At 43.4% G+C, this 16,677-nt stretch overlaps 3 protein-coding genes across 3 annotated transcripts; 1 reads left to right on the top strand and 2 right to left on the bottom strand.

The window, feature by feature from the left end:
- The first annotated feature begins 234 nt into the window (after positions 1-234).
- On the top strand, positions 235-10,800 carry LOC125005061 (aminopeptidase Ey-like). The gene is made up of 21 exons (XM_047580017.1): positions 235-365; positions 2,487-3,092; positions 3,550-3,692; positions 3,983-4,122; positions 4,401-4,527; positions 4,678-4,832; positions 4,924-5,037; positions 5,146-5,289; positions 5,491-5,556; positions 5,733-5,798; positions 6,880-7,052; positions 7,180-7,256; positions 7,338-7,474; positions 7,556-7,611; positions 7,720-7,867; positions 8,736-8,827; positions 9,520-9,630; positions 9,712-9,879; positions 9,988-10,128; positions 10,311-10,392; positions 10,487-10,800. The coding sequence occupies exons 1-21, from the start codon at positions 250-252 to the stop codon at positions 10,655-10,657; spliced, it is 3,033 nt and encodes a 1,010-aa protein (XP_047435973.1). The 5' UTR covers positions 235-249; the 3' UTR covers positions 10,658-10,800.
- Positions 10,801-11,627: 827 nt separating this feature from the next.
- On the bottom strand, positions 11,628-12,556 carry mespaa (mesoderm posterior aa). Its single transcript, XM_047580743.1, has 2 exons — positions 11,822-12,556; positions 11,628-11,714 (listed from the first exon to the last, which is right to left on the bottom strand). The coding sequence occupies exons 1-2, from the start codon at positions 12,494-12,496 to the stop codon at positions 11,628-11,630; spliced, it is 762 nt and encodes a 253-aa protein (XP_047436699.1). The 5' UTR covers positions 12,497-12,556.
- A 2,570-nt stretch (positions 12,557-15,126) lies between these two features.
- On the bottom strand, positions 15,127-16,363 carry mespba (mesoderm posterior ba). Its single transcript, XM_047581270.1, has one exon. The coding sequence runs from the start codon at positions 16,198-16,200 to the stop codon at positions 15,388-15,390; it is 813 nt and encodes a 270-aa protein (XP_047437226.1). The 5' UTR covers positions 16,201-16,363; the 3' UTR covers positions 15,127-15,387.
- Positions 16,364-16,677: the final 314 nt, after the last annotated feature.

Below are 16,677 nucleotides of genomic sequence, written 5' to 3' on the forward strand. Positions count from 1 at the left end.
AAATGAGGATAGTCTGTCTCTCCTGGGGTTGCTGCTCTCTTTGTGAAAGACCGTGTTTCTGTGTGGGTATACAGAATGCATAGTTTCTCGGAGAAGCTCAGCGCCCATTAAACAGACAGGATTAGCAGCTTTTCTAGTTTGTGCTTGTTTGGAACACATGTTATGACACCGAAAGTCAAAGGGGCAGAACATGAGCTGATAAGAAGTTTTGCAGACTGCATAATAAAATGAAAAACTGTGGGCACGCGTATGACGTCATGTATGCCTACAGTCTATGGACCCTCAGTCCCTCACAGCACTCTCCAACGCCAATTCGTGTTCGTCTTCACAGTTGTCCCTGTGGACTACAGCTCTCACTGTGAACGGTAAGTTCCAGTTTCATACGTAGCATCGCAAACTTTTCATGGACTTCTCTTAGTACTTTTTCCATCAGAGGTTTGGCCAAGCTCCTACTTGCTGTCTCTTTCATTATAGTTCTTTCCTCTGGATCAGGGTTACCAGCACTAAGAAAATAGCCAGAGCTGAGTAACTTTAAAAACACCAACCAACGTCGCTACAGATACTAGATTTAAAATTAAAAAATATAAACTCACCTGGTGGTAATGAGCTCAAACAGCTGTGTGAACTTGCAGTTAATGCTACGACTTAAAGTGCAACAATTCAAAGGTATAACTCTTCAGCTTTAGTGAATGAAACTCCTCGAAGCACGTGGAGTGGGGGTGATTCATAGATAAATGCCTGCTTCCCTCAGTATCCTCAGATTCATACTTAAGACAAGATACAACAAGTTTTTCTTCCCAACGTTTATTCTTTAGATTGCACAACAACCCGCTGTACTACCAGCTACCACAGACTGAATCGACTGGATCAGACCTGGACCTTGTGGGGACATTGTGGGCTTTCCCTCCCCTGATCACCCTAACAGATCATCAGGCACGTTTGTAGTGGGCAAATGTTGTGGAATAATTTTGCAGTCTGGGCGTACAACACTGCTTTAAAATAATATTTCAAGATTCACAGATGAAGAGAGAAAACTAACTAAAGGTAAGAAGATGGGTTAGCTGTCACTGACTTGCACAGCAGCTTGGTATTTTTGTGTGTGCTTGCGCGTGATGTAGCCCCTTCCAGTGGCATTTCATTTTTACCTCTTACCAGGTTTCCAGATGTAAACAAATATTATGTTAAGGGCTGCCTTAGTGGGCTGGTTTGCTTCAGTATTTAGAATCCGTAGTCCACAGAATCATCACACTCCTTTGCTTAGGAATCACAAAGCTGGATGGTAACGGGCCCTTGAATGTGCGGCGATCCGCCAACACTGCTTCAACACAGCAACCCCATTTAAAGGATGACTTTGCTGTTGATTTTCTGTATTGTTATTATTGTCAGCAGAAAACGCCAAAACCAACATCCTACCAGTAAATGTTGTGTGTTTTCTTACAAAAACAGCGTCATTGCTCGCACATGTTCCCTGCAAAAAAAATCCTTGGGGCTCGTGGTTATTTATAAGCAGTTAATTCAGAAGTGAAACAGAATATTGACGATTGTCACTTTTATTAAATGATAATAAAAAAATAAAAAAAAACACTATGACGAAACCTCGAGCTGTATTTAAAAAGCCACTTTTGGTTTCTGTTTTGCTAAAGGTTTACACGCTCACCTCTCACCTGTTGACTACGTTCTGGTGGCATCAGCTGTGTGTTCACATAGTTCTGACAAAAAAAAAACAAAAAAAAAAACATACCGTACATCTGGAAAACCACAGGCAGTGACACTGAAATTAGTTTTTGACTCATCAGCCACACGTCACTTTGAGAAAAATTTCCGATTTAAATTTCCTGCCTCATGTGATTTGCTTTGAGACAGCGTCTTATAAAGGTCGTACTCTGAGGGATTTGGTTTTCTTGAACAAGCAGGTGTCTGGCCCTCTGCTCACTTGAAGGAATGCATCTGATTTACTTTGACAGGAGCTGATTAATTGCACCATCAGCAAAATTATGTGAGTAATCCGTTTGATTCCTAATATTGGTCGTAGGTCAAAGAAAGAAAACAGTTGGCGAAAAGCCAGCATTTTCAGTTCAAACTTTGGACTGTGTCCATTTCTTAAACCTAAAGTAAACTGATCGGTTTCACAACATGTGAAGTTAAACCCATTGTGTAGACCCATGTTTATGGAGCTGTGGTTTCTTCACCATCATATCAGGTCACATCTGCGTACACTTGGTACACTTTGAAAACTGCGTGGGTAGACCCATGTAGTTTAAAAGCCGATTTACAGTTCAGCCTCTAAAGAGGACTGAGCTATTACGATTACGATATTTGGAAGATCAGGTGGATCTCGCTCTTATCTTGGAAACTTTTTACAACTTTATGTTTTGTACTTTCAGCTGTTTACGACACCTACGGATGTAATCATTAACTGTGGGCTGAGTGTATCAAGGCAGGACATAAAAAGCCATCACTTTCCCTCTTCTGTCTTCTTCTTCTAGCAGAAACATGGGGAAAGGTGTCTACCTCAGCAAAGCGTTGGCAGTGACCTGTGTGGTTTTGGCTGTCGCCGCCGTGGCCACCATCATAGCCCTGTCTGTGGTTTACGCTCAGGAGAAGGCAAAGAATGCAGAGGTGCATCTATCCACCATCGCACCCAGCAGCACGACCACCACCACCACCACGGACCCAGGACCACAAGAGCCATGGCAGAGCTACAGACTTCCAGACTCCCTCTCTCCCGTGACCTACAACATCACCCTGTGGCCCAGGCTGGAGCCCAACACGGACGGCCTGTACATCTTCTCGGGAAATTCCACAGTGGTATTCAAATGTGTGAAGGAGACCGACCTCATCCTCATCCACTCCAACAAGCTGAATTTCACCATGTTCGATGGGTTCCATGCCAAACTGAAGGGTCTGAATGGAAACGCGCCCAGCCTAAAAGAAAGCAGGCTGGAGGTTCCTACCCAGTACCTGGTGATCAAGCTCAACAGCCCACTGCAGGCTGGCAGCACGTACGAGCTTTTCACCGAGTTCGTTGGAGAGCTGGCTGACGACCTGGGCGGCTTCTACAGGAGCGAATACTTTGAAGACAAAGTGAAAAAGTATGACACACATTTTAATGTTTGAATCAGATTTCAATACTTTTAGATATTTCATTTTAGTTTCAAGAGCTTTGTAAATATTTACAAGGGTGAAACGTGCTGAGATTTAAAAAGCTTTCTTGTGTCTATCTGCAAAATATCAGCAACAGCCACCAGACTCTTGTTTCCAGCACAAAGACTGGGAACAAGAGGAAGCAGTTAGACCTGACGTTTAAAAAGAAAGAAAGCAACTTAAAATAAAGTAAAATATGAACAAAAACAACAACAACAAAAAAGATCTTTGTCTGTGGTATGTGAAATATGAATTTAATGACTTTTAGTGGTATCAAAAATTACACCATAAAAGAAATGCTGAAACCACAGGGGTGACAAACTAAATAGAAGACAGTGATGTTTTCACAGGCTTTACACCCTGTTATGTTCCTGGTTGTTGAGTTTTCTACTTTGTTCTTGATAGAATTGTGGCCACGACTCAAATGCAGCCAACAGATGCCAGGAAAGCTTTCCCCTGCTTCGACGAGCCAGCCATGAAAGCCACCTTCTACATGACTCTCATTCACCCCCATGGGACTGTGGCTCTGTCCAACGGCATGAATCACGGCAAGTTCTTTTTTTCTGCGTTCAGTGCAACATTTTACATACATTATGTTCATTTATGTGTTTTTTAAAATTTTTTTTAATGAAAATATTAAAGTGGTAAACGAGGTTTTGGTTTCAGAAAACACTGACTAATTTGATCTCTAAATATGACTCATAGCTTATTGCAGCTCGATTATCGGTTAATCACATAAACTATATGCCGACTGATCTTTTTATAACCCTCATTTTACTGGAGCTGCAAGCATAAAACCCTTTTCTGTATTCTGCTGCTGTTCTTTGACCCCACACAGACCCTGTCAACATCACTTTGGACGGCCAGAGTGTAATCCAGACAAGCTTTGAGCCCACAGAGATTATGTCAACGTACTTGCTGGCTTTTGTTGTGTGTGATTTTGCATACATTGGAACAAAACCTGGTGCAGAAGTTTTGGTAATTATCAATTAAGCTAATAGTGAAAATGAAATCATTAAACATGAATGACACACGAGTCTTTCAATATTATTATATAGTGAATTTAATGACTTCTACAGTGGTGCTGTGGGTCCCTGTGCTGAAGCAGGCTCTGACCTTTGACCTCTCACTGTAAAGTGCCCTCTGCTACTGGCGCATGTGTTTCTCTGCTGCCCTCTGCTGGACTCAGCTCAGGTCTCTGCTCCACCATCATTCTTTTATGTTTCATGAATGAAGAACTGTTACTCCTTTTCCAGATCAGGATCTGGGCTCGCAGGAAGGCCATACAGGAAGGCCAGGGTGATTACGCCCTGGAAAAGACTGGACCCATTCTGTCTTTCTTTGAGAACTACTACAACTCCCCTTACCCCCTGACCAAGTCAGGTAGGAACCATTGGAGTCTTATATTAATCATATGGCACAATGTGGTATGTACAGTTTTAACAACTGCTTTGATTCCTTTTTTTTTCTTTTTGTAATATACAGCCATCAGCCCAAAAAATTATCTTTACAGATCTCTCTGATTGTTTTTAGATCAAATCGCTCTCCCTGACTTCAGCGCTGGAGCCATGGAGAACTGGGGCCTGATCACCTACAGAGAAACAGCCCTCTTATATAATGAAGGTGTATCATCTAATGGAGACAAGGAGTGGGTGGCGACGGTCATCTCCCATGAGCTGGCGCATATGGTATGAAGAGTGTATTGCATACCCAAAAATATTTTTTAACTTGAAATATGTTTAAAAAAGCATCCGGTGACATGAAGCTTTCTCCTCTCAGTGGTTTGGGAACTTGGTGACCATGAGGTGGTGGAATGACCTGTGGCTCAACGAGGGCTTTGCCACCTACGTCTCTTATCTTGGAGCCCACCATGCTGAACCAACGTGGAACATGGTCAGTTTTGCGCTCTGTGTGTGGAGCACATCTTTATTGTGATCCTGATGTTCTCTGTTGTCAAACCACGGCTCGAAATACCAACATTTTTTTCTGTGTAATTTCCAGAAAGATTTAATAGTCCTAAATGAGATAATCGGTGTGATGGGTGTGGACGCTCTGGCCTCCTCCCACCCGCTCTCATCCAGAGAGCAGGACATCCTGAAGCCAGAGGACATCAATGGGCTGTTTGACTCCATCACATACAGCAAGGTACAACACGAGCTAAAGTTAAAGAGTTAAACCATTAACATTTTGATGACCCTCATCAAGGACTACTGAGGCTCTCTTAGAGAGTTGCAGAATGACATTTAAAACAAATCACTGCTCTTCATTAGAAGACTGCAGTTATTCTGTCATAGCTGATATGTTACCCACTAAAACTTGCTGATACCCCTCTGTTTTTCATTACAGGGAGCTGCGGTCCTCAGGATGCTCTCAGAGTTTATCACCGAGAAAGTCTTTTCCCAAGGGCTGCACGTGAGTGGAGCTAATTAAATTAATGAGCATCTAATCTGTATATGTGGCGAATCTGTCCAGCAATCAGCACAAATCCTTCTGTCTTTTTGTAATGTTCTCGTGTCTTCATTTCATTCCTTCTGCTCGCCACAAAAGTGCTATGAGTGTAACCGACGGGTAATTTTATCTGTCTGCAGACGTATTTAGAGGAGTTCAAATACAAGAACACGGTCTACCAAGACCTGTGGAAGCACCTGCAGATGGTAAGACACCATTTAAACCATTGTTCAGCCATTTATCTCTTAATGCAAACTGTATCACACGCCTCATGTTCTCTGTTATATAAATATCATATAGCATCACATAGGTAAACAGTGCAATGCAGTTTATATTAAAGCAGTGGTTCGATATATTTGTATTTCCCTCACTTTCAGCAAATACAGCACTGAAACTTCCTCTTTTGAATCTGATCAGGCTACTGTGTCAGAAACTGGTTGGTTATGCTAACATCCAGCAGCAGACACAAACTCTGGCATTTATTTGGAGCCACGTTCCTGGATCCTCTAAGTTCAGGAGACCTTTAGCCTCCTTTTAGCTCTGTTTTGGTCTCCACCTACTCCCAAAAGGGGAGCATACCTATGTTTCCCGGGTCCTATGTTCCCCGGGTCCCTAACTCTAACCCTAACCCTAACCCTTTTTTAAAAAATGGGTCCTATGTTCCCAGGTCACATACAAAGCGGGGAACATAGGGATGATCCCCCTAAAAGACCAGCTAAATGTTCTATCATGTTTACAAGCTGTGTTTGTCTCTCTTGTTTGCTTCTTGGGCTTGCAAAGTTAAGACATAACACACATTTAAAGTTATAATTAATAAAACATTAAATATACTTGTGTAGTTGTAGTACAGTCAGACATGCTGTAACTTGATCTTGACACAGTTTCTGGTGGCTAATGCCACAGTAGCTAATGTTAGTAAGTTGAAGTCAGCTTTACTGTCAACTTCTTCACATGTACCAGACATACAAAGGAATCGAATAAACATTTCTCACCATCTCACGGTGAAGAGGTAAAGTGCATAAGCACAGCTAACGTTATCCCAACACTGAAGTAAACAATAACTAAAGTGGACAGCATTTACTAGTATGAAAAAAATAAGCAATAAAATTAAGAGTTTACCTGTAGACATAGTAGCATAGAGTTTGTAAATGTGAAAAAGACAGTCAGTCAAATGACATTATTATAATGACATGAGATCACAGATTAGAGGTCACAGCACCATGAATTAATACTGAATACTTCAGAAAATGGGCCAAATTTTATACATCTCTGTGTTCCTCTGTATAGGCAGTGGATAAAGCTGGCATAAACCTGCCCGAGTCTGTGGAGTCTATCATGAACCGGTGGATCCTACAGATGGGCTTCCCAGTGGTCACCATCGACACCACCACGGGGCAAATCACTCAGAAACACTTCCTGTTGGACCCAGAATCTGAGGTTCACACGCCTTCAGAGTTCAAGTAGGAACCAGCTTTTAATGTTTCTGGTGAACAATGCTGAACACTTGTGGTGGCGCAGTGCTGAACTACTCTTTCTGCATTCTGTTTTCATTCACTTCTATGTTCGGTTGGATGGATTTGGCTTCAGTTATGAGTGGATTGTTCCTATAACCTGGATGAAGCCTGGTAGAGCTGAAGAGCAGTACTGGCTTCTTAAAAAAGAAGGTAATGTTTAATGTGGGTCAGAGTAAATGTGATCAACACAATATGAACAAGTAAATTCATTTTGAATCTTCACCCAACCAGACTCAAACAACAACATGACTATTGGTGGTGCTAATGACTGGTTGCTGGCCAACATAAATATGAGGGGCTTCTTTAGAGTCAACTATGACTCTCAAAACTGGGAGCACCTCCTGGCCAAGCTGAGCTCCAAACATGCGGTATAACACTCACAGTACCTCTGCAGTCCTTCTAAATGACTACCGACACGTCCATACTCAGTGTCCTCATTCACCTTTCAGGATATTCCAGTGATCAACCGGGCTCAGATTATTGATGATGCTTTTAACCTCGCAAGGTGAGGTCATTTTTTAATTTTTTTTTTTTTTTTTTTTTTTTACAAAGAACTGCTGCCAAATACAAAAAAAGAGACAAGCCAAACAGGATAATTTGGATCATTTTTCAGGGCGAAGATCGTGGACACGACTCTGGCTCTGAGGACGACCAAGTTCCTGAATAAAGAAGTGGAGTACATGCCATGGCAGACAGCCAGAAGCAACTTAAATTATTTCTTCCTCATGTTTGACCGCAGTGAACTGTACGGACCCATGCAGGTATGTAATCGATAGCCAACTGTAATTCAGCTGCACATTCTGAAAGTTTTCCAGTGGGGGAATAGTTAATTGTTGAAGTTGAAAGTTGAAATCATACCGTGTATAATGAGGTGTTATTGGAAGCAGTTTTAGTGAGTGTCATGTGTTTTTATTGTTACCTTTGTCAAAGTCATTGTAGAGTTTTGACCTGATTGGTCATTTTGAATTGGAAAGGTTGACCTTGTGCATTTTAGATGAGTAACCTGGGAGAGATGACGTGTAAACCAATCAGCCACAACATGAAAACCACTGAAAGGAGAAGTAAATAACATTGAATGTCTTGTGACAATTCACTTTTCTGCTGGGAAACTTTTAGACATGAAAAACAGCACAAGGTGTTAACCTGGCCTCCAAATTCACTAGATCCCAAACTGATCAAACATGTGTGGGATGACCCACAGAGGCCCCTCCCCTCAACCCATAGGACCCAAAGACCCCCACTAACAACATTCAATTAGCAGACACCACATGACACCCTCAGAGGACCCATGTCTATTCTCGGATGAGTCACAACTGTTTTAGAGGCACAAGAGAGACCTAAACAATATCAGAAAGGTGGTCATAATGTTATGCCTGATCTGTCTAAGGTAAAATTGAGTTTCTTCCACTTCTATGTCACTTTGTTGTTCTATTTTTCTCCTCACTCATATTTCACTCAGAGACTGCAGATAAATTGCCACCAAGCTTTTACTCACCTCACCCCTGGCTGCGTGATGTTTTTGTCCTCCCCCACTGTGCTCTCATGCACCTCACCTCACAACAGTAGCCCCAGTTCATCACACAGCGGTTAAAGTGCAAATTAACTAAATGTTTCATCTTCATTCCGCAGGCTTACATCAAGAAACAGGTCACCCCTCTGTTTCAGTACTTTGAAAATCTCACTCTCAACTGGACCAAGGTCCCCGAAAAACACACCGACCAGTAAGGACATTAACATGTTGATTTGTTTTTTTGCTTTTTTAAACGACCTGTGTTCAGAAGGATCGGATATCGTTTTGGCAAAATTTCATGCTGAGCCTTCATTCGTGCTGGTATAATGAACCAAGGGACTGAGTCTATTGACAGGACGGCACCTTTGTGCTCTCTTGTGATGCATAAAATAAGTCAACCTCATTTTTTAGTGGGTGACAGATTTCATCAGCCTTTATCCCTGCAGATTTATACAGCTCGGTATAGATTAGATGACACTTTAATTACTCCCGTCGGTAAAAAGTATGATTTGCAAAGAATATGCCGACCCTTTCTTGATCCTCCAAAACAGAACCTCATATAACCTTTCCTACACTGTTTCACTGTTTTCTGCATATTTTTCACTCCAACTCATTGTCATCTTAATGGAAGTACGCTCCATCTCCTTCTTCACTTTCTCTGCTTTGGTGATTGTCATAAAATTGACCACAACAAGCATCGGCTGTGCCCAGATAATTAACCCAACTTACTAACAGTTAATATCCCTTGACTGCGTTCGACATATTACCATCTAAGGCCATCATGGAAACCTTTGAACATGTTGCCTCCTAAATCATCATAGCTCTTGTTTGGTTGTGTCTAGTTGTTATGCACCACTTCATCAGTGTGACCGTTCTCCTGACCCCTGCTTCATCCCTGTCCAGGTACAACGAGGTGAATGCAATCTCCATGGCTTGCAGTACAGGAGTGGCAGGTTGCCAGGAGCTGACCTCTGGCTGGTTCAAACAATGGATGGCAAACCCTGCTGACAACATGTAATGCCCTCGCAAAATGCAGTAGCCGTTACTGTGACGGAACCGTGCCCTCACCTTTCCCCTCTTTGTCGAACCTTCCAGCATCATCTCCAACTTGAGGTCCACGGTGTACTGCAGCGCGATCGCCGCAGGGGGAGTGGAGGAGTGGGACTTCGCATGGGAGATGTACAGGAACGCCACCATCGCCTCAGAAGCCGAGAAACTTATGTACGCTCTGTCCTGTGCCAAAGAGCCCTGGCTGCTGAACAGGTCAGAACACAACACAGTGCTGGATATGCGTTTACCTCTTCCTATTTTTCCCATACCTCTCCGCATCTCCTGATGTGGCTTTCCTCATCACTGTGAATGTGTTTGCAGGTATCTACAGTATTGCCTGGACCCAGAAAAGATCCGCAAGCAGGACGCCACCTTTACCATCGTTTACATCGCTAGTAACCCCATCGGTCAATCTCTGGCGTGGGACTTTATCAGATCTAACTGGGGCCACATATTCAATGAGTGAGTTTTCTCTTTAGTTACATAATATGTGAGCTTTTTATGCTGAGTATCTTATTTAGCAGACGAATGGGCAACACGAATTAGAGACCCATGCGTACATGACGCCTGAGGGAAGCTGTGATTATCCTTTATCATTTGTAGAAAGATGGACGACTTATAACTTCTGTTCTTTCTTCCATCAGCTATGGCGGTGGATCCTTTTCCTTTGGAAGACTAATCAATGGAGTGACCAAACGTTTCTCCACTGAGTTTGAATACAATCAGGTACGGTCTCACTGAGGTTTCATCCACCTTTCAAGGCTCCGTGCATTAGTGCCAGCATTACATCCCCCGTCGCTTTCGCCCTCTCTCTGTCTAGCTGCTGCAGTTCAAAGAGGACAACGTGGGACAGCTGGGCTCGGCCGCCTGGTCTCTTGAGCAGGCGCTGGAGAGAACCAAGGCCAACATGAAGTGGGTGTCCGAGAACAAGCAAAAGACGTACGAATGGTTCATCAATGAAAGCAAGACTTCCCTTTCCAGCGAGGTTTAGGAGTTCGACAATGATTCACTCCAGCTGAAGTCAGATTTATTTTTTTGAGCCTGAATACTGTATATTTTGAATGTAATGGAGATTTTCTAGATGTATAGTTTTGATGAAATGTTTTTATCTATAAAATTGATTTAATACCTGAACTTTTGTATGTGTTATATATTGCGCAGACTGGTAAGTTCATTACAACCATAATATTATAATAATAATCTAATATAGTTTACTCATCAACATTTATACAGCTTTTAGTGTATAAAATAAAAATGTCTGTTGTTGCTCCATATTTAAAAAAAGCTTCTTAAAATGCCTCTAAAAACAAGTACACATTTGTCTTCAAGGGTATTTCAGCTGGATCACACAGATTAAAGTGTAAAACATCCGATCATAAAGTAGAACATAAGTGGTTTCTTGCCATATACGGCTCTGGGTCGTGTATTGGAGCAAACCCAGCTCAGTAGTCTCTGATCTAAATGTGAAGCCAAATATTCATTTATTTCACGAGTGTTTCCGAGGATCTCAGCTGTCAGTCATGTTTACACAGGATCGAAAAGGTGCCAATTAGGCTGGTCCCGGTTCAGCTGCCACTTCTCTCAGCGGGGGTGTTTCCTTAAAGACTTTAGAGGGGATGTGCTCCCTGTTTAGCACCTCAGTGTCCTGCTGACAGCTGCAGTGTTTGTGTTAGGAAGTGGAGGCCCAGCACCGAGTCTGTGTGATTTCATCTGTTTAGGCTGTAAAAGTTTTGGGATGAAAAAATCCAGCAGCAATGTTATCATGATAAATAATGTTTATTCTGTTCACATTGTGAAAGCTTAATAAATATACAGTTCTATATACAAGAAAAAAAAAGAAAATAGAAAAGGACAGGCTGGACTTTGTTCAAAATAACAAAAAGGATCAGTTTTGTCCATATATTTTGTTAGAGGTCATTGTTGCAATGAAAGTCATGGAGTGGTGGCGATGGTCACGTCTCTCAGCATTGTCCAGAGAAGGTGAAATCTTGACATTGCTGCTGGAGCATCCAGTACTGCTCGCTGTTGAAGGCGAACCCACTTGAAACCTGAAGGCAGAAAACAGATTTTGATTAGGAACTAATCCTACATTGTAAATAATGTCAAGAAAAAAAATGCGTTGAGGTATCGTTTCGTGGCCATGATGTGAACATACCTGATATGAGGGCACCTGGGCTGTGCTCACGCTGGTACACCTTGATTCCTGTGTGCCGTAGCTGGCTGTCGGCTGAGCCAGGAACTGGCTGAGGGGTTGGGTCTGCTCCACGGCGCTTGAGGATCTCCTCTGCTCCAGTGCTTCGTCGCTGAGGCCCAGCTGGGCCGACAGGTAGGAGATGTAGCGGATGGTGAGGCGCAGTGTCTCGATCTTGGTCAGGCTCTGTCCGGCTGGCACCACCGAGGGAGGGAGGTACGTCCTGACGTGGTTCAGAGCTTTGGTCAGGTCCCTCATTCTCAGCTTCTCCCGCTCACTGGCGGTCTGCCGCTTCTTTCCCGGATACCTCGACCTGGACTTCTTTGTAGCGGAGGTGGATGCGGAGGAGGTGGGTGCGGGGCAGAGGGGAGTCTGCGCCTGGTGGGTAGGACGATGCGCCACGGGTTTGCTGAAGATAAAGCAGTCCAAAGCATCTTGTTCGTTACTCATAGCCTGGAAGGAGGTGGGGGAGAAGCAGAAGGAGTCCACAGAGGAGGTGGGAGACAGGCTGCTGGCGGCGCTGAAGTAACCAGGGTCTGAGGCCGGATCATATGCCAGAGATTTGTCTAGCAGAGACTCGCAGTCAAACAGGAAAGAGTTGTCCTGGAGCTGGAGAGAAGTAGAGTAGGATGACTCCATAGCTGCTGCTGCTGCTGTGCTAGTAGTCTGTAGCTGTAGTGGTAGGCTCTTCCCTGAGCAGTGTGTTGCTGGTAAGGCAGGCAGAGGGTAGTGAGGAGGAACAGAGATGCTGCTCCATATATGTGGTGGGAGGTGCGAGGTTGCACCTCTGACAGCCACCTCTGGTTCTGAGAGGCTCTGGGAGCAGGGATGACACCTAGGCCAGGGGGTCCCATGGGAAACAGGCATGCTCCAGGACCAAGTGTGACCTGGCATCGTAAACTTCAGACTCACACTACACACAGTCTGGGAACATGACCCTGTCTTACCTGAGTCACAGGTCAAGATGAGATTTATCATTATTATTATTATGAGATACATAGTGTGTCATTAGCTGTGACTTAAAGTAGTTAAATGCTCATTCATATAATGACACATGCTAGCAGTGCTCTTCACGAACCTGTGATTGAAATAAAGAACCGGTAAAGCCGGTAGAAGTGTGCCAGGGCAGCTGTGAGGTGTGAGGAGTTTGCACCTCGAGATGTTTGGACAGGAGTAGACCTCACTGCTCTGAGAAGCTCGAAGGGAAGAAAGCTGCAGCAGCAGTAACTACTGTTACGCAAATCATTTAACTTATAGTATAATTCACCACTCATCGTGAAAATCAAATGACTGTGTGAGGAGCGCATCGTCACAGGGTGTATATTGGTCTTCGCCATTTTCTGCTCGAAGCTTTGCATTCGGAAAGTTTAGTGAATTTTAAACAAAACTTGCAAAATCTCTATGTTTTTAATGTCTACAGGAAGCTGAGGGTATTATTATTCCATTAAGTGACGTGTAACATTAACATAATCCCATTCGTGGGTTTCGTTTTCACTCTTACTGTGTATCTGGGTCCTGAGCCGTGTTCCCACAAACCACCGTGTCAGATTTGTCTCCTGCTCTGCAGCGAAGGTGCAACCTATGAGTGGGACGTGTGAACCAGTCTCGCACAGCTTACTGCCGCCTCACTTATGCAAGAAAAACACCCAAAGCAGGAGCAGGATTCCACTGAAGACAGACTTTACCGAGGCAGTGGTTTTAGTATTTTTTTTTTTTTTTTTGGTTGTTTTTCTTGAGTTGGGAAGTGTTTCGGGGGAACACCAGCCTCAAAAACAACAACTGAGCCTTTGTATTTTTATAATTGTCAGTATTCATCTTTTTTGTTTCATCACTCTACTGATCTGTTGCTTTGTAACATTGAGCTTAATTTTTTATACCAACAGCTCATAACTGATACACAGTGATACTGATATGAGGCATTTACAACTGAAATCCTTATTATATAATATATATATATATATATATATTAGATATATTTTTAATTATATGAACTATATTGCAGGCATCTGCAGATTTCCCCCAGCTGTCAGCTTTCTCCTCCCCTCCCAGGCTGATGATGAAGAGAATCGTCCTTCTCTTAATCCACATTGGCTCTGACGGTGTTTACTCACCCGTAATGAGTGAATAATCAGCAGAGCAGTGCTGACCCTTTCATCCCGAGCCCCTTTGGACCAGAGAGTTTATTAGCTCTGCTATGATGAAAGGCCTAAGTGAGTATATTAGGCTTTGTGTTAGGCTTGCTGCCTGCATATCAAATGAACCACACGTATGTGGCAAACTAAACAGCCGGGCCTAATTCCGCAGCCTGATATGCAGATCCGCTCTCCTCTATGAATATTAAAGCCCTCTTGGCTGACTTCACCAGGTAATTAGGTCAGGAGGTGAGAGGAAAGGGGGTAAGAGCAGGGAAGGTTTCTAGTCTAGACTTGGCGGTGCCAGGGATCTATGTGTTTGCAGAGCCCCATTAACAAGGATACACTAAATAAACTAGATAACCTGGCTGATCTCAGGTCTGAGACCACAAGAGAGAAATTATTTTAATATGTCTTTGGTTGTCTTAAAACATTTGATATAATATAATATAATATAATATAATATAATATAATATAATATAATATAATATAATATAATATAATATAATATAATATAATTATTTTAATTAAAAGATAAAAAGGGATTCAAAAAAATAAAATCTCACTAATGAAGCTCTATATTTTATTCAGAGTAACTTCATCATCATACATGCTGCAAGGAATGAGGATTTAGATGATGTAACCCATCATTATAATAGAAATACGTTAGTTTAAATATGCAGCATGAGCATGAATGCAACAGTATTTGGACTTTTATGGACATTGGAATATAGTTTTATAGTTTATAGTTAGACAAACTGCACGAAATATTAATTTATCCTTTAATAATTTTAATAATGTTAAACTGAGTTGTGCAAAAAAAAAGGTGGAAAGATGTTTTTTTTTATCTACAGAACCTTTTAGACCAGCAGAGGGCGACCTGTTCCACTAATCTCCAGCATGTGCTCATACAATGTGTTTTTTCACTGTACAGACCTATAGAATTGTGGTGAATAACCCTTTATCTGACTATGCATGCCTGGGAACAGCAGTTTTCCTTTTCACAAACCCAGGCTGTGAGGCGAGTGAGAGGAACCAAACTGCATCATGGGAGAGAGGCCTTGAATGAGGACGAGACGTGATGCATTATAATAGTTTATTATAAATAGTGGCATAAAGGAATATAAAAATAGCTGTTAGACATATCAATATTTACATGGAACAATCCATAGGACAAAATAAATAGAAGGTAGAAAAACATATATATTTCTAATAAATTACTTGGTTCACAGTGAGGCAGTAAAAACAGTGAAGTAGTTTGTTGTTGGACGATGATCACGTGGCGCCGGAGCGGTTAGCCCCAGTACTCTCTTGGAACCAGTGGGATGCAGAAGTCTTTGCCGCACATCTGTATTAAAGAAATCAACAGAAAATCAGTTAGTATCAAGGTCAAAGACTCTAAAAGTGTAGTTTTACGAGCAGGAAATTACGAATAATCTGAGTGGGTAGATGTTCACAAACCTGACAGGAGGGCTGTGACGCTGGAGGCGACTGCAGGATGGTGTCCATGCTCGCGTCTCTCTGAGGAGCTTCACTGTACTGTCTGCCGTACGGGTCCACCTCAAAACTACAGCTCCCAGAATGCAGCATGCCGCTCTGGCTGTAACACTGGGCCGGATAGAGGCTCTGGTTCAGGTCCTGGCTGTGCATCTGGCTCTCCTCTCCCCCCGTGGAGGCGTTCTGGAAGTAGCTGAGGATGTCAGACGAGGAGGCGTCACTGGCCGAGGCGTCCCCTTGCTCCCTCCTCTGAAACAGCACCTCCTCGCTGAGGCCCAGCTGCGCCGACAGGTAGGAGATGTATCGGATGGTGAGACGGAGGGTCTCTATCTTGGTCAGAGTCTGTCCGGCGGGGGCCACCGAAGGCGGAAGGTAGGACCTGAGGTGATGCAGGGCCTTGGTCAGGTCCCTCATCCTCAGCTTCTCCTTCTCGCTGGCGCTCTCCCTCTGCTTGCTCCGGATCCGGGTGGCTCTGCCAGTCTTTCGGCCACGTCCAGACAGGGAGCAGCGCGAGGACTTGAGGCTCTGGGGATATCCGGCTTTAGAGGCCTTGGGGGTGGACTGCGGAGGCTGCTGGTAGGAAGGAGAGAGGCTGGAGTCCATGGAGTTGACAGGGGAGAGGGTCTCTGGAGAGGAGAGGCTGGAGAGGTCCGAGTCGGAGCACCACTGGTACTGCAGGCTGTAGTCGAGAAGAGGGACCGAGGAGGTATCCATGTTGTGCAGATGGACTCAGTGGTCTGATTGTTGAGACTGTTAAGCTGTGAGTGCTGCTCAGCTCTGTTCCGCTGGTTTATAAGTCCAGCCCAGGTCCCAGAGGTGTGAAGTGACACCTCTGCAGATTCTCACAAACAATCACTGTCTATAGCGGAGGACACTGCCCCTGAACACACACCACCGGGACCCTGCCTCAGTACCTCTGCCCCCGTCTCTCTCCCTCTCTTCTGAGTCTGGGAAAATTCAGCTACAGGAGTGGAAGTGTGAATTTTGACTCCTGCTCAAAACAATAAACAGTTTTTGCTTTTTGGGGTTTCGTCCCTGCGGCAGAGCAGATGCATTTTGCACATGTTTAAGGGTTTTGCTTTGGGTGATCTGATTTCTCTTGCATTCACTTTTTAACACACACAAACAAACAAAAAAAAAAAAAACAAAGGTCAGCAAACTGGACAGTATAACAGGAAGATGTAAAGAAGA

This window comes from Mugil cephalus, chromosome 3 (assembly GCF_022458985.1).
Source record: "Mugil cephalus isolate CIBA_MC_2020 chromosome 3, CIBA_Mcephalus_1.1, whole genome shotgun sequence".
Classification (NCBI taxonomy): Eukaryota; Metazoa; Chordata; class Actinopteri; order Mugiliformes; family Mugilidae; genus Mugil; species Mugil cephalus.

Bases quoted from the DNA above. Each gene is read 5' to 3' on its own strand.
- LOC125005061 (XM_047580017.1), top strand. From the start codon at position 250: ATGACGTCATGTATGCCTACAGTCTATGGACCCTCAGTCCCTCACAGC. The intron at 5,038-5,145 runs GTCAGTTTTGCG...TGTAATTTCCAG, and splicing joins CTGAACCAACGTGGAACATG to AAAGATTTAATAGTCCTAAA. The intron at 7,612-7,719 runs GTGAGGTCATTT...ATCATTTTTCAG, and splicing joins GATGCTTTTAACCTCGCAAG to GGCGAAGATCGTGGACACGA.
- mespaa (XM_047580743.1), bottom strand. From the start codon at position 12,496: ATGGAGTCATCCTACTCTACTTCTCTCCAGCTCCAGGACAACTCTTTC. The intron at 11,715-11,821 runs GTATGTTCACAT...TTCTGCCTTCAG, and splicing joins CCCAGGTGCCCTCATATCAG to GTTTCAAGTGGGTTCGCCTT.
- mespba (XM_047581270.1), bottom strand. From the start codon at position 16,200: ATGGATACCTCCTCGGTCCCTCTTCTCGACTACAGCCTGCAGTACCAG.